The following is a 26,410-nucleotide window of genomic DNA, read 5'->3' on the forward strand; positions in this document are numbered from 1 at the left end:
GGTGCCGGATTGTGAACATCTCCCTCATTGTTGTCTATTTGATGCAGGCCAGTTGCCCTTCAGAAACATAGTAACATCTTTTCCAACCATGAGATACATCTTCTAACATGGGTGTTTAAGAAATGAGATGCTGCACACAGTGTTGCCATATTTGGAAATTAGAAATGTGCATAGCAATGTTTTCTCCTAAAGTTAAACATTTGCTTTGAAACAAGTATTTTAGGTACAAAAGCAAAGACAAAGAAAGGGTCAATCTAAACACAGAGATTACTGCAGTGAACTGGTTTTATATGTATTTATGGCTGAAATGCAGCCTTTAGGAGAATTATGTTCTTCAGATGTGAAGCCATCACTAGGTGGTGCCAGAAATAAGCACAGATATGTTTCCACACAAGGTTGATTTGTTGTTATTTTTAGACATTGTATAATATTGTGAAAGATGCCAATATATGCGTTCACTTGAATGCCTCAAGGCTCTTTATACCGAGCCAAGAGTTTGTTTAGTGTTTCTTGAGTAATGCCTTTGGAAATCGTATTGCTGTGTCACACTCACACACGGTTGGATGGAACACACACACAGAAAAAACATTAAAGCAGTAGTTCACCCTCAAAATGAAAATTCTGTCATCATTTACTCACCCTCTTGTCATTTCAAACCTGTATGACTTTCTTTTTTCTGCAGCACACAAAAGAAGATTTGAAAAATGTTGGTAACAGAACAGCACAGCCCCCCATTAACTTCTATTGTAACCAATGCAAGTGAATGGGGGGACTGTTTACAACATTCTTCAAAATATCTACTTTTGTGTTCTGCGGAAGAAATAAAGTCATAAAGGTTTGAAATGACAAGAAGGGGAGTAAACGATGACAGAATTTTCATTTTGAAGATGAACTACTCCTTTAATATTGGACCCCTGAAAGTAACCTGTTATCTTAATAACCCTATCAATAGTTTCAATTGTTTAAGGCAGTCTGAGTGACACCGGTTTGTCTTGGCAGTAGTTTATCTAAACAACAGCAGGGACAAGGTTATAAAAAAAATGATACAACATTATTGTAGTCTATTAAACCGTCTTGTGATGCTGTTGCTGACGTGGGCCCCATTGAATCTCCTGTGACCATCGATGAGTTTATGTAAATGCACTATCACTGTTAAAAAAAAGTGTAATTTTACAGGTAATGGTCTGTATTATTTTACAGAAATTTTCCTTTTTTCCATTAAAAAGTTAATGCCTGTTATTTTACAGATTTTTGCTGTACTAAAAAATACTACTTATTAAATTATGGTTAATTTCCTGTAATTTTAAATTACAGAAATATTATGTTTTTTTAAAAGCAATTTATAGTATTTTTACAATTCCCAAAATGCAATGAAGTAAAAATTTACGTATTTTCTCTGTAAAAAAATATGTAAAATTGCAACTGCTTTGTAATTAAATGCAGTTGAAGGTCATTATATATTTAGGGTATTTTAGAGGTCAACTGGTAATTCTACAGACACAAATGTAATTTATTTTGACATTTATTTTTGTTCTCACCTAAACAACATACAACTTTGCATTTTGACAACTTAAATATAGTAAACTGTAGTAAAACTGCTAGATCCTATTACGTTTTTGAAACTTTGCCTAACATATTAAATATTAAAATAAAGTATTTACGTGTGCAACGGTTATCGATTCACTAATACAACATACAGTATTTTAACAATTTGTAATAATTTCTGTAATATATTACAGTACGGCAGTATTTGTAATTTAAACAACAATATTGTAAATAATCTGCAATCAAATTTATAACTCTCCTTTTGGGCATATATATTTTAGTTGTGTAAGACTCCCATCATCCAATCAGAGGCTGCAAATTTAAATTTGGCGCACTTGCGTCCTAACGGCTGTGAGTGGCGGTACTAGTGCGAGCAGCAGAGCCAGAGCGGGAGTTTTCAAACTCCAGTGGATTCCTATGGTAGCCAGGCAGGCACCGCGGGAAACATCTCTGAGAACAGCCGTGAGCAGTAGCGTGCGAGTGAGTGACAGTGAAGAAATTTCTTCCGCTCCGATGGAAATATATGACATGTAGGCTACATATAAAGCGCCAATACTTTTGAAACTGTGAGGAAAACAACGCGCCTTTAGCGCCTGCTTCACTATAGTCGTCGTCACCATGTCAGTCAGAGCAACCGACCGCCGGATGAGGTAAGCGTTTTATAACACATTTAAACGATTATTTTATTATTTCATGTCGTGTGCAGCACTTTTTGTCTTAAAGCTAATTGTTAGCACTCTTCTGATAAACCTGGAGGCCTAACCTTACTGTAATGTTAGCTATGGGTAGCTAAGGAGTAACGTTAACGTTAGTACATATAATGCAGTAATTTGTGTTCTCAAGATAAAAAAAAAATTTCAGAGACGTTTTTATGAACGTTTTTGGTTATAGAAATGTGTTTCCGATCCAGATAGATGATTATTACACCTGTAGGTAAAGTTACACTGCAAAAAATGACATTCTTGCTAAGTGACAACAAATCTCACCCCATTGTCAGATTTTTTTGCCTGTTTTTACCATAAACGTACATAATTCTTATATAATTTTACATAAAACAAGACTAAGGCCCGGTTTCAAAGACAAGGCTTAGCCTTAGCCAGGATTATGCCTTAGTTAAATTAGGCTATTTAAGTTGCTTTTATTAAAATGCAACAGAAAAAACATTACTGATGTGCATCTTAAAACAAAACAATGGCACTGATATATTTAAAAAATTTCAGTTAAGACAGCTCAAAATTCATTTTAGTCTGGGACTAGTCTTAAACCTTGTCTGTGAAACCGAGCCTAAATACCTTTGGTCACTTTTCTTGTCAAGTAATTGTATATCGATTTAAGAAGTTTTAGATATTTTTAATAAAAACAAGACAAAACTGCTGCTTAGTAAGAATGGCACTTTTTGCAGTGTAGGTAAAAATGATCTAATGTTTTCCCTATACATTTTGTTTTAATTTCATAGCAATACTCTAACGTTATATCTTAATTTTCTTGTTGATGTTTTGTATGTCTATCTGTGGAACTTGTGCTTTGTATGTGTAAATGTTAATACAAACAATTTATTTTTAATATTTTATTTTCAGGTTCTAGGGATCTAATGCTTGTGATAATCTACAGCAGATGACCATGACAATCCAGGTATGGAAAAAATTGGACTGTTTATAATCTAAAATCTACCTTGTACGTGTGAATGTAATACAAATTTATTTTTAATATTTTATTTTCAGGTTCTGGGGATCTAATGCTTGTGATAATCTACCGCAGGTGACCATGACAATCCAGGTATGGAAAAAACTGGACTGTTTATAATCTAAAATCTACTTTGTATGTGTGAACGTAATACAATGTATTTAAATATTTTCAGGTTCTGTGGATCGACTGCTTGTGCTAATCTACCGCAGGTGACCATAACAATCCAGGTATGGAAAAGATTGGACTGTTTATAATCTAAAATCTACATTGCCAAAGACAGACAAGTAATTTGATTCCATAGGATTGCTTTGACAGTGGCAATAAATTAAATTTGATCTACACGGTATCATTTTCCTATAATATTCATTATTAATAATTTGTGTTGTCCTTGTGGGTCCACTGTGACTGTGCAAGATGTGTTACTGCAAAAGTAACTCTTGGGAGGTTTTGCTATAAGAAAGTAAACTGAATATAGTGTATAATGTACATAGAGATTTGCAGTCAGTCTAAGTATTTTGCTGCGACCGTTGATATCTGAAAAATATGTTTACCTGATGCCATCTAAAATGTATGTTTTTCTTTCTTCAGCAGATAACTTCAGGATTTATAGAAGGCATATAATGACAGTGAGCGGGACCAAAACTCTTGACAATCTAAGTCACCTATAGGTAGCATAAGTAATCTATATGACTCAAGTTGCTCAAATAATGTCTAGATGTGTAACAAATACCTTGCATGTACAGAGCTATGTTCTGAATCTGATATACTCCGCTTGTATTCCCACTGTCAGATGAACATTTTAAAAAATAAATATTTTTGCATTTCCCCAGAATGTCTTTTTCTGTTTCATTGAAGGTACAAAATAAAGTACTGTTTTTTAATATTGCGTATTTATTTTACATGTAAAGAATTTAACAGGAAATTATTGTAGGCCTGTGACCTGATAGATTCAAATAACTGCTAATTACTTTTAATTAACAGTATTGTAGGTTTTAAATGTAGCTACTTTTGGTGTATTTTAATAATATATATCTTTATTATAACTGGTAAATGTACAGACATTTGGTTTTTATTAGTAGTTTCTTAGTTATTATACATTTAAAATGTTTTTTAAAAGTAAATTCCTTTGTAGATTGACAGAGAAGCTTAATAAAATTACTTAAAAATTCCTAAATTTACAGAGATTACCCTGAAAAGAAGTTGCTTTTTAATGTATTTTGATATAATTTATCTGTTTTTACACAGTTTAATGAGCAATTATCAACAGTGCTATACTGTAATTTAACCAATTTTGACCGTAAAATTGGCTCTGTATTTTTACAGTTCATTTCATGTAATTTTGTGAAACAGTTCTTTTCCATAATTTTACGGAAAATGTCTGGAAACTCTGCTGCCAGACTTTTTACCGTTTTTTTACAGATTTTTTTTAACAGTGTACGCAAATGTTATCCTTTTAGGTCATCCTTTTAGTCAAGATATAATAAAAAAGGAAAGGCTCCTTATAAAGCTTAACTATAGTCAAAACCTTTTAATTTCACTCTATTTCTTTTATTAAGCAACAGGGAAGACTTGTTTGAATAACACATCACAGTTTTCTTTCAAATAAAACAAACCACCCGTGTTACATGATTTCTAATTATACTGACATAGAAAAGAAGGTCTGGTTGGCGTCAATAAACTATTTTGCTTCCTTAGACACGCTGCCAACCCCATTAGGACCAGAGCAGCGTCATTTTGCACGTCTGACGTCTGTGAATGCGATGCGCGTGGATGTGGAGTAACTGTCCACGGTGCTGAAAGCGCCGCGCAACGCCGCAGCGACAGTGACACGGAATGCGCTTTCACGACTCCTGCAGCATGTATGCGAGAATCCTCTGATCTTTTACGTATACTTTAAATCCGTAGCAGAGCCAAAACAGTGTCGGAATGCTGCCCAACGACACCTTCAAGAACCTGGAGGACGGTTTATATCCGTTAAACTCCTCCAACGATACGCATAACGGGGACTCTCACGGCAGCAGCGCGATCTTCATCTCCTTCATCTATTCCGTGGTGTGTTTGGTAGGACTATGTGGCAACTCGATGGTGATTTATGTCATCTTCAGATACGCCAAGATGAAAACCGCGACCAATATCTACATTTTGAACTTGGCGATCGCGGACGAGTTACTCATGTTGAGCGTGCCCTTTTTGGTGACCTCTTCGCTACTTCACCACTGGCCCTTCGGGTCTCTCCTGTGTCGTTTGGTTTTAAGCGTCGACGCGATCAATATGTTCACCAGCATCTATTGTCTCACCGTGTTGAGCATTGACCGCTACATCTCCGTGGTGCATCCCATCAAAGCCGCTCGGTACCGGAGACCCACCATCGCCAAAATGGTCAATTTGGGGGTTTGGATGTTCTCCATCCTGGTCATCTTACCCATCGTCGTCTTCTCCACCACTGCGCCAAATTCCGACGGATCCGTGGCGTGCAACATGCAGATGCCAGAGCCCGAGAGGCAGTGGATGGCTGTGTTCGTGATTTATGCCTTTCTGATGGGCTTTCTGTTTCCCGTCATCGCCATATGCATGTGTTACATCCTCATCATAGTGAAGATGAGGGTCGTGGCGTTAAAAGCGGGCTGGCAGCAGCGCAAGAAGTCCGAGAGGAAGATCACACTCATGGTCATGATGGTCGTAACTGTTTTTGTCATATGCTGGATGCCGTTTCACATCGTGCAGCTCGTCAGTGTGTTTGTTCAGCGGCACAATGCCACCCTCAGTCAGCTGGCTGTGATTTTAGGGTATGCGAACAGCTGCGCTAACCCCATTCTGTACGGCTTTCTCTCGGACAACTTCAGGCGCTCCTTCCAGAGGATCTTATGTCTCAGGTGGTGGGAAAACGCCACGGAGGAACCCATAGATTACTATGCCACGGCTCTAAAGAGTCGAGGATACAGTGTGGACGAATTTCAGCCGGATAATCTGGAATCGGGCAGCACTTACAGGAACGGCACCTGTACATCCAGAACCACAACACTGTAGGACTCAGCAGAGCCGTTTACAGAACCTTGTTTTGTCATCTGTTGTCATTGAAGTATGTGCCGTTTAATTGTTTTTTTAACCCGTTCAAATGATTTGGTAACACTTTAAAATAGCTGTCATTTTATGCGTTAACAAACATTATGTAAAGCTTCGTTGATGTGCATTCACGAAAGTATTTATTTTTATATTTTCATATTTTAATGCGTAATGAGCTCAATGTTTGTTAATGACTTACTGATAAAGTTCATTATAAAGTGTTACTGGTGTATTTGACTTTGTTGTTGAAAGATATGAAAACAAACTGTCCAGATTAAAAAATATCCCAAAAATCTGCTTCTTGTTTTGAGTTGAATTCAAACAAACTGGTCGTGACTTTGAGGAAACTAGATTTGTATTTCCTGGACGATGGTTGCAGTGCAAGGAAAGAATATCGTAAAGTTTTGGGTAAGCAGGCAGAGGGAGGAGAAAACTCATTGACAATCCAATATGCAAATAAATGCGAGTAAGCAGACCAATCGTAATTGCCTCTGCAGATATTACAATGACCTCGTCGGTAGGCTATATGTGAAAATGGGAGGGGCAAGTATTCTGTAAGTCAAAGTTTTTTTCCATTTTTTAAAATTACATTAAAACACCGACAGACAGCTGTAAACTTAAAATAATGATTCATAATTTGAGCTGTCAGGTAAATTTCAATTTGACATAATTTGACATACTGTAAAAGGAAGCCTAACCTTTTTTGTGTGTGTTTCAAATGGGGGTTGAAATACTTAATAGCTTAAAATGTATTGTGTAATGTTAATGTTGATTTGTTGGATATATGTCTGATCTTGATAAAGTCTGATATGAAGTCTGTGAAATATTGAGCAGGAACTCTATATGTAATTCAAGGCTGGTCTACAGGTGTGGTTACTGTATTTTATTGTATTTTAACCACAGTTCATTTATTTAATTAAAAAAAGTTCTTTGGTCAAGGTGCACTAAGTAAATTTTTTTTTTTTTGCCTTAAAAGAGAGGTTTTACGTCTATAAAGGCATAATAGAATTTGTTACAAATCTTGTACTCTTATTAAATGAAAAGTCTATACAGCTTATTATTTTTATTCTACTCAAAAATGGCTGAACTGAATGTATCTTCAAAGCGTCTCTGTGCAATTTCTGTGCCCCTAACAGCATCAAAAGGAATTGCAATAGTGCTTCCAAACAGCTTTTCTTAACGCTTTCCTGTCTTTCATTGGTCACCCAAACAACCACTCCTGCCTCAAACACATTGGCTGAGAGCCACCTACAAGTGTTTTGATTGGCTAAGACAAAAAGGGCTTAGTAAACTTATTTTTTCTTGCTGTTTGTTGAGCCTGGGACTATTAATTAGAGTCAAATGGATTCTCCACTCCAAAAATGCTGGGTTATTTTCAAATCATGGCTGGATCAAAAAGAAACAAATACAACCGTTGGGTTAAATTAACCAAAAAAAATGTCCTTATTTGACCCAACAATTGGTTCAAACAACCCAGCATTGGTTAATACCAACCCAGCGGTTAGGTTTGTTCCTTTTTGACCAAATCATATGTCCAGGATTTAGGACACGTATCTGTCAGGTCATAGGGACAGTACAGTATTGGAACAATCATAGGCGTGTACAGTGGCTTCGACGTAATTTTTATTAATATAAAAAATCTAGTTGTAAAGATTCTCAGAAACCTGTTGTGTGAAACACAATTAAAAAAACATCAGAAATGAAAATGTAACATTTAACACAATAATATCTACAGTTCTCAAATGTCCGCATTCCATCCAAGCAGTGAAAGAATAAACAAGGAAACTTTATACATATATTTACCAAATATATTCTCATATCCACATTTGCATAAAGACCCTGATTTTAATGTTAAGGAAAAATAACGAATAGGCAGTAACTACGCAACCTCCCACGGAAATGTTCCAATAAGAAAAAACTCTTCCAGTAGTCTGCATGTGTCAAAACAAATTCTGTTTTACAGTTTACAATCTCTCTCACTTTGATGTTTATGTTCATTCCCATTCTCCGTGGAGTTGGACCCGTTCAGTGCCACGGCCTCCGCCTTCTTCTGAGCCAGTTTCATAGAGCGCCTCCTCAGGCAACCCTTCAAGACGGCTGCTGCTAACACCAGCAGAACCACGAAAATCAAAAGAGCTATAATCACAGGCACCACAATATTTGAAATGACTCCATCCTGTTCTTCAATCTCTACTGCTGTCTCATTTCTGCTGACACCATCTGGTGGAACCACGTTCACATCTGAATAAGTCGGATGTACGTCATTGTTTTCCAGATCCGTGGTGGGTGTTGTTGATTCACTGCAGACATCCGAGTCCTCATTGTCGAGACATGTACACTTGAATGAGCCGTCTGTGTTCAGGCACGTGCGCTTGCATGGATTAGAAGGTTCGCATTCGTTAACATCCGCACAGTTTCCAGAGGCATCCCGTCTGTAGCCGCTTTTACACTGCAGGCAAAGTTGAGATACGTCCGAGTTTTCGTCACCCTCGATATTCCAAAGCAGGTTGTTCGTGCACTTCAAAGTGAACTTGGCACCAGAACCGCAGGTAATGTGACGCGTGTAAGGGTCATTTGGAGGTATAACGATGTCATGGGTGCCAAGTATTGATGGTGAGGGACAGGTCACCTCGAAGTTCCGTTTGCAGATAAACGCATGCTTTTGCTTACAGGCGGCATTCCCCAGCCCACTGCTTTTCGTCTCCGAGTCGCTGTATTCCACCCACAACAGTCCACAGAGTTCATCCGTGCAAGTCATCATGGGGTCTTTTTTCCATTTAATATCGTGTGAATATTCGCCGTCGTCCGCCGTCCAGCGGAATCCTTTAAGAGGTTTGTTTTGATCAACACACTGACCTTTTTTCTTCTTTAGTCCAATCCAGAACGAGGAGGCAGTTTTGTTGTTTTTCTCCCAGATCGCCTTTTGGATCTCTGCGATTTCCGCCTCGCTTGTCAGGTTGGTGAGAAAACCACCAGGTTTGCAATGATTCAGAGCGTCCTTGAATGAGAGTTCGTTCAAGTGAATGCTATAAGATGCCCCGGGAGAACCGAAAGCCACGTTCAGAACGCTCACGAGATACAAGCCCGTCCACAATTCCATTGCGTTCTGTTGAATGCTCGCGCGCTCTGCCGACTGAAACTAAATGACAATGTTTTTTTCGCTCTCTTTCTTAGCCGCCTCTGTGAGGTCCTCCCAAGACAACAAGCCCAGGAAACCTGCGCTGCCTTGATACAGACATTCACTTCCTCTTGGGTGGTGGTGCTTCAGAAAACAATCGCGATTTGCTCGTGAAACTAAATCTTCCATAATCTCACTGAGAAACTCCCACAGCAGTGTGATGGATGACCTCAAACCGAGGGGAGGACAAAAGCTGAATCTGACGTTTCTCTTTTGTAAGTCTTTTTGGATAAAAATATCCGCATCTGTAAATGTAAAACTTGAGAAACATCATAACCACTTCTGTGTGCCTTTGAAAGGTTTATTTCTTTGTTATCTGGACCCATTGGCTAAACAAAGCTTAGTGAAATAAATTGGCGGATGCATTGCTCATTGCATCAAGGGAATGTATTTTACAGCCTAACTACACGTAGCTGTGTTTACACTCAACACAATCGCTTTTAAACGTGTGTTGATTGACCTCAGTGTGTGTTTACAACGGCTCACGCGGGACTAACGCGGTATTATTCTGTCCTTCTGATGGGCAGCTTTATAAACCACCAGCAGATGCTTCCTGGAGGAAGTGCCAGTGAATGGCAGGAAGTGAGGTTGCAATAGAAGCACTTGATTTTCTGCTCCACGCTCCGCAGTGTCGGGGGTAGAGAATAAGGACAGGAAATGGAATTATAAGCGACAGGAAAAGGAGTCACTGGCATGGCGTACAGAACAAGAGGTTTAGATAAAGGCAATGAAACGAACAATTAACAACCCAAACAGTCAAAGCATTTGTTCTTTTTAAGGGTGCGTGCTGAGAAAAGGTGCAGGTGGTCAATCAAACCTATGGATTATGGATGGGCGTTTGTGCTTTTTTTAGACAACATTTGAAGTTCTTTAGAAGATATTGCGATGGCAATTTAAATGAACAGTTCACCCAAAAATGAAAATTCTGTCATCATTTACTCACCCTCGCGTTGTTCCAAATCTGTATAAATTCATTTGTTCTGATGAGTGCAGAGAAAGATATTTGGAAGAATGCTTGTAACCAAACAGATCTTGGCCACCACTGACGACGATAGTAGGGAAAATCGCATTATAAATTTCTTTGTTCTGTTGAACACAAAAGAAGATATTTTAAAGAACAGTTTTGAGGCACTTTTGACTACCATTGTCATTTTTCCTACTATGGTGGTCAATGGCATAAAAAAGCCATACTTGAAGCCCCTCCCCTAACCCCACCCTAACTGTCAATGGCGAGAAAGAAAATTGTACAAAAACGTACAAATAAGTTATTGTAGTTATTATAGTAATAATAGTTATGAATTGCTGTGAGTTTATGTTGGATGTTCTTATCCTCTCTAGATAAAGTAAGGATATGTTTATGTCTAGTCAGTATAATACATAGCCAGTAATAAATATCCATAAGTGAGATTCATAAACATTGTAGCTTTATAAGCATAATTCCGATTTGAAATCTACATGCCCAATAGTTTCTAAAGGCTTTAAACACTCGTGTTTATCGTCCCAGGATCAGTTTAGTGTGAAAAATAATGTTCTGTTACACAATGCAGGACTGCTCTGTAGTAGGTGGTGTGTGCGTGCGTGCGTGCGTGCGTGTGCACGTGTTCGCACATGCTCCAGGACTGAATTCCTACAGAACATCTTTAAGGAAGTCAGCTGGTGAGTCATGATTTAATTAAAAGTGGGTTTGATAGATAGAGCCTAGAGTGTTCAATGCCAAGAAATCCATCCGCTGCAGACTTCACAAAACAGTCATGTTGTTTTTGCTTGCCCAGCCTAAACCACTATCAGGTTCCTCGCTGTGGTAACTGCTTTACCAAAGCTGGTCAACCAGCAGGACTTACTGGGAAATCATTTTGGTTGAGCTAGTTAGGAATCCTGAGATCAGTATGTGCAGCTGTGAACCAAAGCACAGCACATGCTGGTGATCGTGTTTTAAACAGAAAGCAGCGTTTTATGTAATCCTAATCCACAGAGTCAGATTGACTAGACAGCTGTGTGTTTTTACTATCTTGCCAAGGAACGACGTAATCAAGGGAACACAAACTAACCTAATTGGAACAATGTCCGTATAAAAAAATGTTGAGGGCTGTGGGAGGGGAACCAGAGCTGGTTTAGTCATGGCACATGGACACAAACAACTGAATTGTGGGTAAAGCATGAAACCAATGGTGTGACTCAATCGGCTCCCTACGTTGTGAATCTGGCTCACTACATATTGGTAACACTTTTCCGGCGACAAACATCGCCACTTGTATTTACGAATACAAGACAGGGCAGATATGTTTTTGACATTAAAGTACATTATAATAAATATAAATTTTCAGCAGATTATTCTGTTTAATTTACGTGGACCATTTTAGCCGAATTTTCATTTTAAATGACCTACATTAAATTCTGTCATCATTTACTCACCTTCGAGTTGTTCCAAATCTGTATAAACTTCTTTTTTCTGATGAACACAAAGAAAGTTATTTGGAAGAATGCTTGTAATCAAACAGATCTTGCCCCCCATTGATTCCCATAGTAGAAAAATTATTTTATCATTTTTCTTGTTCTGTTGAACACAAAAGAAGATATTTTGAAGAATGTAGGACAGCAAACAGTTCTGGGGCACTTTTGACTACCATTGTGTTTTTCCTACTATGGGAGTCAATGGGGTCCAAGAACTGTTTGGTTACAAGCATTCTTCCAAATATCTTTCTCTGTGTTCATCAGAACAAAGAAGTTTATACACATTTGGAACAACTCGAAGGTGAGTAAATGATGACAGAATTTTCTTTTTGGGGTGAAGTGTCCCTTTAAGCTCTCCACTTTTGGCGATGTACAAACGTATAATTCAATGAAGGTTCGATTACATTTCATGATGTTTATTGAGTTGGCTTGTACGATTCCACGCTAAGAGGCTTCAGAAAATAGCATGTGATTTTCGTTACTGACTGTTTTTGCATTGCATTGTGGGAATTTTTAGGGTGAATGAGTGAATATCTCCGTGCACTTGAAAGATTCAAGTGCACTTCACTGATTGAGAAACACCTCAGGATTTCAGATTTAGGCTAGAAACATTCTAGCAAAGACAGACACGAATGATTGGCTGTTGCAAATTATGTTTTGTAGCCCATGTGTGAAAACATCACATCTACATCTGCTAAAAGTTTTCTAATATAAGAAAAAGAACTGAAGCAAAATAGGATCTAATGTGTGACGGTGTCTTTCTAGCAATCCTCTTTATTTGAGCTTTTAAACAAAGCGGGTTCTGCCAATGGAGCGACTAATACAGTTTCTTTAAAGTTCATTCAATCTCCTTTGTCTTTTACTGTAATGTCAAATGCTCGTGCGAGCAGAGTCCGAGGAGAATGTCTGAGAGAGCCAGCGCAGGATAACACTAATCGGTAGACAATTTAGATGTGTCATTCCGACATCATTCTGTTCAATTACATTCCACTCTGCACAGGACAGAACAGTATGTTAGTTTGAAAAGAACTAAACCAAACAATCCAATTAGATTCAAGTCACGTGAACATGACAGCTGCATTTGCAATTCATTTTACTTTCGTAATATGATGGAACTTGTGATGTTCATGAATATTTCTAACTGTAAATGTTGATTTTAAGCATTAGAAAAAGGGGGTGACAGACCCAGAGAGCGAGCTGATTGGTTGGAGGAATTATTTCAGATGAGAAGGTCATCTCAAAACTTAATCTCAATTATTTCTGCTAGAAATTAATGATATTAAATGGAGGGTGAATAGAAACTTTTGCTTGAAGGGAAAGTTCACCCAAAAATGAAAATTCTGTCATCATTTACTCACCCTCTTGTCGTTAGGTATCTGTATGACATTCTTTCTTCTGCTAAACACAAAAGAAGATATTTTGAAGAATGTTGGTAACCGAACCAGAGCGGTACCCACTGACTTGCATTGGTTTTGTGTCCTTACAGTTGAAGTCATTGGGTGCTGCCGTTGTTCAACATTCTTCAAAATATCTTTTTTGTGTTTTGCAGGAAAAAAAGCATACATGTTTGAAATTAAATGATTTTTTTTTTCATTTTAGGGTGAACTATCCCTTAAGCCTCCTGCGTCTCAAGTATTTCCCTTGACGAAAAATAAAAGACCCCGAAATTTCCCAAATGAATGAATGCAAATATTTCATTCGTGACATTTCTGTATATGACACAAAGCTTTATGAGAAGTCCATCAGTAAATCATTAACGGGCTATTTCACATACATCAGCAATTATCAACCTTTGCTTTTGAATAACAAGAGTAAACATACACACTGATATTGGAATAGCCAATTAAAACCAATTCATTTTGTATTATCTCAGAAATGACACTCTAATTGGTCGTCTGAGAGCTTGTAGAAGATATTGCGTCCAGCTGCGCCAGTGATGATGTGACTCCACGAGTCTCGCCCTCGAGTTAATTAATACAATATCCAGTTAATAAACACTGTCAGTTCATATTCTCTAAACACATGAATAAAATATGGTGACATTTACTGACCTCCACACAGAAGAAACTTCTATTCAACTTCTTCTTTGACCTTGTGGAGTATTGTGAATCACATCATTAGACCAAACACATGACATCTATCTATCTATCCATCTATCTATCTATCTATCTATCTATCTATCTATCTATCTATCTATCTATCTATCTATCTATCTATCTATCTATCTATCTATCTATCTATCTATCTATCTATCTCTATCTATCTATCTATCTATCTATCTATCTATCTATCTATCTATCTATCTATCTATCTCTATCTCTATCTGTCTGTCTGTCTGTCTGTCTGTCTGTCTGTCTGTCTGTCTATCTATCTATCTATCTATCTATCTATCTCTATCTCTATCTCTATCTATCTATCTATCTATCTATCTATCTATCTATCTATCTATCTATCTATCTATCTATCTATCTATCTATCTACCTATCTCTCTATCTCTGTATCTCTCTCTCTCTCTGTCTGTCTGTCTGTCTGTCTGTCTGTCTGTGTTTTACATAATCTGCACCCATTGTCATTCACAAATCCCCTTCTGTTTGTTTCATTATTTAATATTTTGGCCAACATGAGCACAAGAAATGCAAAAAGCAGTTTGAAGAACTCGAGCAAGTCGCTGCAACATTCGCTGCCACACTTGTGGGGTTTGTATTCAGGTTTGTGTGATTGTTGTGATGTTTGAATGCAGCAGGAAATTTCCTGACCCCAGCCAAGGTGCAGATGTTCTGTTCGTCCGCACAGAGCACGTCTCCTATCTTTAAATTGCAGCGGAAGAGATAACAAATCTGAACTTCACTAAAACCTGATGCTTGCATTTTAGAGGACAGGAGAAAACCGCTCAGGCCCGGCAGATTTCCACTTACTGCAAGAGGAACAAGCACTGTAATCTTGTCGGCTTCATGTGAACCAAAGAAAACAAGATGGTAGAAGTCATCCGCAGTTCAGTAACAGCCCTATTTATAGTGTCTCGACTCAACGAAGATTAACACTGGATATTTAATTACAGTTTTTTGCCGTCTTGCCTCCCTCTCCGCGGGTGTTTGCTGGGTGAACAGCGTGGATGCCGGAGGTCGATGAAGCAGAACTATAAACTGTTATCAGATCAGAATCATGATATTTGCTGTGATTAACATTCTCCTTCCAAATCCCGTCACGGTGCAATTTCACGCCGCAAAATATCTCCTGATTTCATCTCGGGATGCCCGTCAAACAGGAAATGAACGTCAAGAACCGCAATAAGAAGAGTATTGAGATGTGATTGATGCCTCTTTTCTTTTGAAGGTGTTTGTTCATTTTGCCTTTAGAAGCAGGTGGGCGTGTTTAAAGTCACGTTTTATATATTTTTTCCGCACATGCCCAAAAAAGTGTGTGTGTCCATTTATTGGTATTGATTTTAAACAACTCAGACTAGTTATATGATTAAATATTTTACTTTTGCAAGAGATTTTGAAAATTGATTTTCAGTGCTGTTTAATAAGAATGTGTCACATTTCGAGTAAAAATGTATACTTTGTTTCCGGTACAACACACTCGCAGACCCAGTAATAAGTAAAACTCAGTTTTGATTGAATAATCATTCATTTGTTCTTCTGCCGGGCTGCTGATGAAAAGCACAGCAGTGAAATAATTGACCATGAACCCCACAGACAAGCTGCATGGTTCATTCTCGAAATGCCACTCATTTGTGTCCTTTAGCTCAGTGTTCTATAGCGTGAAACCTCTTCATCTCTTTGTTTGGCGATCGTAACTACAAAAATATTTTTCTAGAAATGTGAGTGTATTTAGATTATTGGAATAAATTATTGGAGTAAATGTGTAAAGAGCAAATGTGGCGATGAGAATGTTTCATTATCATGGCCTCTTTGAGCGTTTAGTTTTAGTTCAGGTGACATCCTTGTGCATTCGGCAGATCCATTTAAACATTGAGAAATGATGAAATCATAAAACATTGAGGGGTAAGAAAACTGAAATAATACAGAAATGTTACAATCTGGCATGCTGTGCATCAAAATAACAGAAATATTCAAACTCTGAAATACATTCTTAAAGGCAAAAGTAGAAAAAAGTGTTGAAAAAAATCATACATCAATCTCAAATGCTGCACATTACAGCTAATGGATTAAAAACGCAAGTCAAAGATTCGTAAAATGAAATCCATTTATGTGCTTCTTTATAACTGTCATCCTTGAACTATAAAAGATGCATATGGACATTATGGGTTATAAGACTTTCTGTTCCTCTATGATGTGAACTCATTACACTGTCAGTGAGCTCTGTGTGCAACGGCGTGTAAAGTTCATTGGGAGCAGATCTTTTGTGCTGCTCGGATGTTTAATTGACCTCTGGGTTTTGAAAGGACTGAGTTATTTTATATCTATTAAAACCTTGTAGTGTATAATGAAGAATGGTTGCATTAGTAAATGAACCGCTGGTGCAAGACTCAAAGCTGATAACAGTGAAGAATAATCCACAACCTGCAGTCTCCAGCTCTTTCCATCATGGTTCATTTTATCTTCAGCAGGAAGCTCATGCGAAAAAAAACCTCTTAAAACGCAGGAATGCAGTAAATGAATGCTTAAAGCAAATGTTGTCGACTAAACTAACTGCTGACCAATAGGAAGTTGCAGTGAAAACAATGTCGTGACAAACATGTCGTGTGAGTGCAAGCACATAAGAAATCAGTTTTCTTACTCTGGTTCGCTCCGCTCCGCGGTAAGGTTTTATTTAATAATGTATGTTATGTTTAATAAAAATTATAGTTTGAGCTGTCTGGTACGATTTCGTGGGAAGTGTCAGTCTGGCATCATCTGACTTCAACAAACGTAAAGAATAAGTACATAAAGTAACTGCAATTTTGTGCTTCAGAGAAGGCGACAGAGAAGCAAATGTTTAGAATTGCAGCTGTAAAACAACAACCTGCAAAAAACACTCCACCATAGACATGTTTCTGTAGGTCAATTGGTAGAGCATTGCCATTAGTAAAGCTGTTGCGTCTACCAAACACAGTTACCTTCCTGCATTTTCTCTCTCTCTCTTTCTCAGAATTGATTAGTCATCTTCTTCAAGTGAAAGTAATGGATTTTCTGCCTTTTAAAGTCTAGTTAATGGCAACCGCATTCTGTTCTTCATCTTAGGATGAAACACGTCCCTCTCTCAGGCCTAAGGTTATGTTCCTCTCTAAGTTTTGGTAAGTTGAAATGGACTAATCTTTCATTTAAAAGTTTCCTTGGTATTTGTATGAATTTCATTCTGTGTAATTTTATACATCGTAACGAAACCAAATGTCAGTCCTGGACTGAAGATAAATAAGGTTTTCAGATAGGAAAATTTTGCTGCTTTAAAGAGAAAATTGTACTAAATCTTTTTTTAGTTCACATTAAACTCTTTGACTTTTGGGTCTTTTACAAATTTCGTTAGATCTTTAAGATCAGTGGTTAAAAACAGGTTCATTTGTTCTTGTTCAAGGTCTAAGAACCTTTGAGTAAAAGGTTCTTTGGGGAACCAAAAATGGTTATTATGGGGCATCACTGTAAAGAACCTTTTGTAGCACCTTTTGTAAGAGTGTGAAACGTACTTTTTATAAAATACAAATCGCTTTCTTATAGTGTAATTTACATTTTGCTGTTGTTGTTTTTTAGAATCTTTTTATTTTGTTCTTTATTACATTCCTTTTATATTTTATTGTATTGTAAAGTTGCCCTTCTACTAAACACAATATCACTGTAAAAATGTAACTATTTTATAACGTGGCTAATTTTGGCTCATACGTATGAATTTGTAGAATAGCATTCCTAAATTTAGGGTTAGGGGTGCGGCTTCAGGATTGCTTTTTTCTAGTAATCGTACGTTTTTATACGATTTGCAACGTATGAATTCATACGAATAAGCCACCTCGTAAAATAGTTACAAATTCCTGGGAGACGAAAGTACACAATAAATATATCATAAATAAAGATCACATGACAAAAAAGAATGCTGTAGGCCTATTGAAACCGAATATGTAAAGAATGTAAAGAAAATAAGAACTGAAATAAAACACGAATTTGTCAGAATGGCAGTCGTCTTTCAGAGAACACGCACAGACACACAGGTTGCTTTTAAGAAACTCAGATCATTGAACGCTCCGTCACACTGTTCTGAAGCTTTGGAGGAGAGATGTCTTCTTGGGGTATTTTTTCTCTCAGGAGAAAAATCTAAGATTTAAGGAAAGTCTGTATTCTGTCTGGGCAAACCTTTTTCAGTTGAATCATGATCAAAACCACAGTTTTATTTTTGGCTTCACATCTTGTGTTCTTTGAGTACACCAGCTTTAATGCCTGATGTCATGACTGATACGATTTATCTCTAAAGTGCTTCTGTTGCTCATTGTGCTTGTTTCAACCTGCCAGACGCATAGTGGATTCTATTTTCCTTGTTATTATTAAATCAGACCAGATATAAATCGGGTGACCGGTGTCGTGCTTGAATAGTGCACATCACTCCCTTGACGTTTTATTTATTTATTTTTCTATGTGAAGTGGTTTAGTGCACAAGGCATTGTGGGCGTACTTTACATCCAGGTTTCATAGCAACCGGACAATCTAGAGGAGGCAAACGTGGCGTTTACTCTTGAAATGTTCACTAACCTCAGACCAATCAGATGAGCTTTAGACCAAAGCTTGTTGCTAAGGTTGTGGGTTCGATTCCCAGGGAACACAGATAAGTGCATTCTTTCAAAGGCTTTGTCCAAATGTATAAATAAAAAATACAGTTTTAAAAACAGACATTTATGTAATGGTATGATGTCATTAAAAGTTGACGTGTCACATTAAAAAAAAACAATTATGCTTTCAAATACTCCACCTATCTTTAAATTTGTATTAATATGTAGATCACAAATATTTAATTTTATTCAAGTAAATGTGAAATCTTGTGAATGTTATTTAACGCTTCTAAACGCAAAGAAATTGTTTTATTTTTAAATGTGCTTCCTCGTATGACAGAACACTCACTAGGGCTGTGCAGAGACGTTGAGAGAGAGAGAGAGAGAGAGAGAGAGAGAGAGAGATGTCATACAGTGAAAAACTCCAAACAACGCCTGCAGAGCAGAATTAGGACTTTATCCTCTAATAATTAAAATACAAAAAAGAGCTATAAAATTCTACACTCACCTTAAGAACAGCGATACAGAGACACTCCATCACAAAGCCTTAAGCCACCAAGAGCTGAACCCAGGGAGAAGCCCCTTCATCCAACTGATCTCAGAACTAGCTACAACCCAAAACATGCCCAACCCAACCCCAAACCCCAGCCAGACTAAACCAAACGATAAAAACACAAAAGAGAAATATCTCAAACACTGGACAGAAGCAACAGCTCAGCAAAGTAAATTGGTTAGACACAGTTAGTTACAGTCAGACACAGACAGACATGGACACCAAGTGAAGAGCGACTGTGTCCACGCAACACACAGAATCAAGCGTTTACAAACTTCCACAAAGACCTTTAACCAGTTTCAACAAAAGGACAGATTTCATACTGGGAGAAAACTCAAGAAGCTCAAACATAGCTGCAAGATATGTCAAGTCCTGCCACGACAAGAGAACAAACGCATGCAGCTACGGCTAAACAGACCAATTGAAGTAAACTTTTTACACATTTAATTTAAAGACGTAAGTTGTCTAATGAATAAAAAATGTAAGAAAAAAAAATTAAAAGAAAAAATAACTTCTTGGAACTATCTGAAGGCTCCATGAATCATGTGATGCTCTAAAAATGGCCATCGGCCAATCAGCATAATGACGTCATTTTCCTGCAGCTGCAGAGTGATTGGTCACATGACTGAGGTGATTGGCTCAAAACCACCCGCACCCAGAGCTTAACGGCTACGATCGAACACAACATATCTCTAGCATCATGTGCCAGCTGAGCAACTGCAATGAAGACAAATGAGAATACCAACAGAGGGTTTTCTCCAGGTATTACACGACTATGTTGTAGATGTGTAGGCTTCTGAACGTCTTTTTGTTGGACGTCTTTACCCTGGATGTACAAAAGCAGCATCGTTAGTGTTAACGCAGCAGAAAACGCACGCACACACACACACTATCAAGGAACTCTTTAAATGATCCTCAAGGGTCATCTGTACAGAGACTAAATGAGATTCAATACAATGTTACATTCACACCAACAAAAGCTTTTAAGCCCCCCAATTTTATCACAATACATCCGCGCGTATAGAGAAAAAGAGTAGTTCTCCTTAAAATAAAAAAATTCTGTCAGAACCTCAGGTCATTGCAAAGACATTTTATCACTTTAATGGTGCTTTTGCGTCCTTTTTGAAAGTTCCAACTCCGGTCCCCATTTAGAAGGACAGCACACCCCCCAAAAATCTGTTATCATTTATTTACCCTCTGACTCCTGGTGAACACAAAAGGAGATATATTGAGAAATGTTTCAGTGGTTTGTGTCGATACAATGGAAGTCAACGGGGTCAATGATGTTTGGATACCAATGCTCTTCGAAATATCTTTTTTTTTTGGTCTACGGAAGAAAAAAAGTCATACAGGTTTGGAATGACATGAGGGTAAGTGAATGAAATAATCTTCATTATTAGGTGAACTATCCCTAATCTAACTGCATGAAAAACAATACATGGTTGAAAATCTGTAGAAACATGACTGTAATACAATCTTCATTTATGGGTGCACTGTCCCTTTAAGAACAGATTATGAAAAATATCCCTAGAGCTTCTTCATCTATACAGTACACTTAGCTCGTCCAGTAACCCTCACTGTGCCAGCTTTCCTCACTGGGTACTTTCACGTGCAGTTTATTTTATTAAGAACGACACTTCATGAATATTAAAACAATGGTGAGGATGTGACTTTGGCAGAACCAAAGCAGGAGAGAAATGGGATGGCAAGTAAAGGCAGATAAAAGTGTAATTATACATTACACCGTGCCAGGGAGCATTTAGTTCCAAGCACAGATAGAGGTGGTAACCGTCCAACCCTCCCATTTCTTCCCATTAACCTTCCTTGTCCTGTTAGCTGTCAGTCCTGTTGAACATACTGAGCTCGCTATGCAAATGTGATCCAAATTTAGAAAGCTGATTTAATCCATATGTAAGCTGCAGAAACATTACAGTCTATGCTTGTGTTATTAAGTAATGCGGTGTAAGCACTGGCTCTTTTTCATGAGTCTCCAAGACTGAGATAAATCCTGCCACCGAATCAGCTCTAATGCCTCCTGTATGAAGTCAATCTTTCATCTGGAGATTGCTGGCATCAAATAAACAAATCCAGTTCCAGTCTACCACTTCCTACTCATGTGATGACACTGCAGCCATATATTAAGTTAATAGTTTAATATATCTGAAAGCTTTGCTTTTTATTATTATTTCTTAGTTTTTACAGGGACAGCGGACTGCCCTGGAAGCTAAATTTCATCTGCAGTCTCTGGGCAAAGAATTAATGATAGAAATACAAGTAGGCCTACAATGCAATTTTACAAATGCCAGTAAATCATTTATTTGATATATTCACTTCACAGTTAAGTTGGGCCTCTCTTACGAAACGCATGGTTCAACCATAACTAATATTTTAACCATGATATTTGTCATATATTTGTAATACAAATAATGGCAATCGATCCGTCAAAGACATGGTGGTAACTTTAGTTACTATAAACTGTAGTAAAATGGAGCTTGTGGAAACCGTAACAAAAGCGTCGAGTGCACGCGCACGCGTGGCCAATAAAGCGTTCTGATAAGACAGAGCTGCCGTCGCTGGTTCAGCTCAAAGAATCGCAAATCGATCATTTGCATTCTGGTCAGGAGTGAGTGGTCCTCGGTGTTGCCAGACTGATGACTTTCTTCAGTGAAATAAAGGTTTGCATACGATTTATTTGTTATAAGGTTATGCAGGTTAATATGTGAAAATAGAGGCGAACTTGATGTCAACTGAAGTCTGAACTCGTGTATCACGGTACGAAAACAGACGTGACAGGCGTTTAATAAAATTACCAACATCGAATGTTAATAAGTACTATAATTATTTTTTACTGCAGTAAGCTGCCTTTTTGACTTAAAAATTAAGAGTTATACAAAACTTTCGAAAAGTCACATCCGTCGAAAATGAGATTATGATGTTGAGTGAATGCTCTTAACACACAGTAGCCTAAACGTTACTCAAATAATTTTAATTTTGCTTCAAAACCAGCTTAATACCACACCGAAATATCTGGTATTGCTGAAAGTAATAAAACAATTGATTAAAAAAATGCTAATATAAACGAAAAGTTGTCTGGCATCTTAACTCTTCCAATATTCTTTTGCCAAGCAAAGTAGTTCTTCAGAAAAATACGCGGCAGCACGCTTTGGCGCCAACCCAGTCTCACGGGAATTCGTGAAATTGTCACGAACTGTAATTTATTAATTCATGTTCATCAACACGAATTTCCTCTTTTTTTTCGTGTCACTCAGCACGACAATTTTTCAATACACAGACCGCGTGTGTATGTACATTTATATATTTCTAACCTGATATCAAAAGAAGTCGCAAATACTTTAGGAGTTGGCTGACCATCACCTTACCTCACACCAAACCCTAAAATCACAGCCGCGAAGGCGTGGCAAAGCAATGATAAATGGCTACCCTAACCCCGCCCCTAAATCTAACGTCACAGGGGAAAAGTCATATCATAACAAAACATACGAATAAGATCGTAGGAAATAGGAATTCACACGAATGAGGACCTTGTAAAATAGGTATGAATTCCCATCAGATTGCGCTGATATATATTTATACATATGAAAGATATCGCGTATTAAAGTACTTTTGATGGAAAGTCGTGCTGGGTGACACGCAAAAATGGGGGAAATTCGTGTGATGAACACGACTTAATGATTACGGTTTGTGACAATTTTACGAATTCCCATGAGACTGTGTTGTTGGCGCAGTAATTCTGACGTAATGATGTTACATATATTTGGTTCCAGAGTAATTTGCAACTGATGAAAAACATCTGAGATGTCAAAACGACGCATCTTTGAAGGCAGAAACAGAATTCTGTTTATATCTTTACTTTAAATGTCATTATCGTGAGTAATCTTGAAAGTCATAATTAAGCAGCCTTTTGGAACAGACTTCATGTCAGGTGCGCATGAGTGATGCCTTAAATTATGTCTATAGCCTTGGTAGAGAGCTGAAAAAGTTTCCGGACCAGATCTCGGTTGTCCATGATTTCGCTATCTGCACTGATGTTTTTTATACAATGACGTGCTTTTGACAGCTTCCGTCAATTACTGTGGAGTCTAAGTGAAACAAAGACAACCGACCTTTCATGATGACGGACACCCTGGAAAAGCTGTCACGTCTAATACAATTTACATAAGCAGCTCTACAGTATGGTGCAGCAGTTAATATGTCAATATATATTTGGCCTGATCTCCACTCCACATATTCATCATGATATTGGTTGCTGTACGGTAATGGTCTGCCATCTTGTCATTTCTATTTATTGAAGATAATTAACTGAAGTTCATGTTTGTTGCTTAGGCTGCCATTAGTCCGTTAAATGTGTATGTATAAAACCATATTTAGAATAAAGTTCAGCAGTAATTGACAGTCATAGCTGAGCTCTGCTCACCGTAATTGCATTCCCTGCATGTGCAAATAACTCGCCTGCCTGTCCTCAGAGAGCTTTTTACAAAGAACCAAACCTCTGTCTTTATTGTCTCAATAATTTACTTGCTAAGGTTAGGAAACCAGGTTTTTTATTAATAAACAAGTCCCTCGCACACAAATAAGCACCGCATATTGCCCTTTCCGTCATAAACCCAGTATGAAGAAAACAGGCTCATGAGGATATTAGAACGCAATAAGCCATGCAAGGCTTTGCTTGGCCTGTCATGTTTATAGTCTGTTTGTGACCGCCAGTGGTTGCATGGTGACTTAAACCTTAAAATCACTATAATGCATCTTTAGTATGTCTTTCAGCCGTATTTGTATACTAAAATATAATGGCAAATAGCTGCGACCATGCGACTCAACCGTAGCGACTTGTCCTTCCAATTTTTATGTAAACAAAATAAAAGCTAGCATGTGGCTTAAATTATATATAGCTATAAATTCCCCTCGTTAATGATTTTGTTCAGTCAATAAATACAAATTAAAAGATGTGTATTTCTTGAAAAATATGCATCAGATTTTCTAAGAAGCACCGTTAAGTTTTACTCTGCCACCATTTATTTGGCATGAGATGGTAAACTGACATTATTAACACTGAAATTATTTGCCAGACATGATCTTGATTGATCACATTATCAAACTTGTAAAGGCCCTGTTACGCATTTGTTTTGGTTTGTCTTTGGTCTGGTTTGTTTTGTTTTTCTTTTGTTTACGTCAGAGGGAATATTTTCCTACAACGTGATGAGTTTTGGTCTTCGAAATGCCCCTTCAACTTTCCAGCGACTTATGAATAGAGTTGTTGCTGGATTGAGGGGAGTTGCAGTCTATCTGGATGACGTTGTAGTCTTTAGCGACTCCTGAGAGCAACATTTGTGTTACATTTCAGATTTGTTCACACGTTTTAAAGAGGCAGGGCTGAATGTTAACTTGGCCAAATGTGAGTTTGCCAAAGCCACCGTGACTTACCTTGGCAAGGTGGTGGGGCAGGGGTGTGTGCGGCCAGTCCGTGCCAAGGTTGAGGCAATCGATTGTTTTCCTCCGCCGACCACTAAGAAGGGGTTGATGCGGTTTTTGGGTTTGGTTGGGTACTATCGGGGTTTCTGTCGGAATTTTGCTTCGGTGGTAGCTCCACTTACCGATTTGCTCAAGGCAAAAGCTGGTTCTCTTCATATCAGTTGAATTACTCCGTAGTGGAGAAAGAGGCTTTAGCCCTGATATGGGCATTTCGAGGTGTAGCCTACGTTGGTTCAGTGTTGGCTCCATTGATTGTGTACACCGATCATAATCCGCTTACTTATTTGGATTAATTTGCGGTCCCCTAATCAAAGATTGACTCGTTCGTGTTTATTTCTTCAGTCATATGCCCCTGACATCGGCCACATAAAAGGAACTGACAACGTAGTGTCAGATGCGCTGTCTCTAGAACCTCTTCCTTACCTTGATTTTAACCTACTGTGTTATGTTGTTTCATTTGATTCTCTTAAACAGCATGTACTGGGCTCGAGGTTGCTGGGGACTAATGAACCTGAAAACTTATTTACAGGACGTTCACACCGCCAGCGACTAGCAGCGGCAGAGCAACGCGATCTCATTCATTTTTTCATTTCAACAGAAGCTCGGCTACTTCCGGCGACACGAGCGTCAGTGACTGTTGGCAGGAAGTGGGCGTGTCCAGCAATGCAACAAAGTTGAGAATTGCTCAACTTTATGCAAATGATGAGTGACTTTCGGGAGCGACTACCAATAGGAGTGGAGCAGTGGCGCTCACGTCATCTATGCCTTCTAACGACTTCGTAGCGCCACACAGCGGCATTAAACTTCGGTTATGCAGCTCAGTTGGTAGAGCATTGCGTTAGCAGCGCAAAGGTCGTGGCTTTGATTCCTAGGGAACAAACGGATAAAAACATACTTAAAAATGCACAGCAAGTCACTTTAGATAAAGGTACCTGCCAATGTATAAATGTATCTCACCCACACTGTTTATCTAGTCATGAATTTATAGACTTTGACTCAAAAATAGGTTGTAAGTAAATAGAGCACTATTATATTATATTGTTATTTTGGAAGCATAGTAATATCATGTTTTTAGAACTACAGTATATCGTTGGTATTCTCTGAACTACAACGAGTTATGTATCATGTAAAAATATCCATAATATATGTATAGCTATACAGTTAGTATCGGTAAAACAAAACGAAGGTACCATTTTTACCATCCGTGTACCATGGTACTGCCAGTTCTTGTTAACCCAGGGACTTTTAACGTGTATAGTTTAAGTGTGCATTAAGTTCTAGATTGTATCTCACATACACTGTGGATAAAACATATTAGATTGACGCCTCTAATGAACAGGTTTGATTACTTTGGTCATTTCAGTGACGACAAATCTTAATGCTACAGCAAATAATGATATTCTATAAAATGATGTGCTTCCAATTTTATAGCAACAGTTTTTGCATGGCCCTGTGCACAAAGCAAGATTCAAAAAGAAATGATTGATTCAGACAGTCGAGTGTAGAAGAACAGGACTGGCCGCATAAAACCCAGACCTGAACCCAGCTGAACATCTTTGAGTCAAACACTTCAAAACTCATCAATGACAGAACAGAAAAAGACCCTTTCAAAACTTTTGCAATGATGAAAAAAATGTATTTAATGTAGCCTACTATTGTATAGTATGGCTATAGCATTAATATTTGTTTTGATTGGAATTACTGGAATAGATAAACGTGTTTATTAGGAGGGGGCATCCCAATCATTTTG

At 37.9% G+C, this 26,410-nt stretch overlaps 2 protein-coding genes and 1 long non-coding RNA gene across 4 annotated transcripts; 2 read left to right on the forward strand and 1 right to left on the reverse strand.

Moving 5' to 3' along the window:
- Positions 1-1,402: 1,402 nt before the first annotated feature.
- LOC130560553 (uncharacterized) lies at positions 1,403-4,582 on the forward strand. Of its 2 annotated transcripts, XR_008963711.1 has the most exons (4): positions 1,403-2,195; positions 3,123-3,177; positions 3,404-3,458; positions 3,820-4,582. It is a non-coding gene; the product is annotated as an uncharacterized LOC130560553 (long non-coding RNA). The 2 variants fall into 2 exon arrangements; XR_008963710.1 differs by lacking the exon at positions 1,403-2,195 and having other exon boundaries at positions 2,594-3,177.
- A 216-nt stretch (positions 4,583-4,798) lies between these two features.
- On the forward strand, positions 4,799-6,913 carry sstr1a (somatostatin receptor 1a). Its single transcript, XM_057344083.1, has one exon. It carries the CDS (start codon positions 5,158-5,160, stop codon positions 6,256-6,258), a length of 1,101 nt encoding a protein of 366 aa, XP_057200066.1. The 5' UTR covers positions 4,799-5,157; the 3' UTR covers positions 6,259-6,913.
- Positions 6,914-7,871: 958 nt separating this feature from the next.
- Positions 7,872-9,462, reverse strand: clec14a (C-type lectin domain containing 14A). The gene has a single exon (XM_057343040.1). The coding sequence runs from the start codon at positions 9,392-9,394 to the stop codon at positions 8,252-8,254; it is 1,143 nt and encodes a 380-aa protein (XP_057199023.1). The 5' UTR covers positions 9,395-9,462; the 3' UTR covers positions 7,872-8,251.
- Positions 9,463-26,410: the final 16,948 nt, after the last annotated feature.

The sequence above is a fragment of the Triplophysa rosa genome, linkage group LG10, assembly GCF_024868665.1.
Source record: "Triplophysa rosa linkage group LG10, Trosa_1v2, whole genome shotgun sequence".
NCBI lineage: Eukaryota > Metazoa > Chordata > Actinopteri > Cypriniformes > Nemacheilidae > Triplophysa > Triplophysa rosa.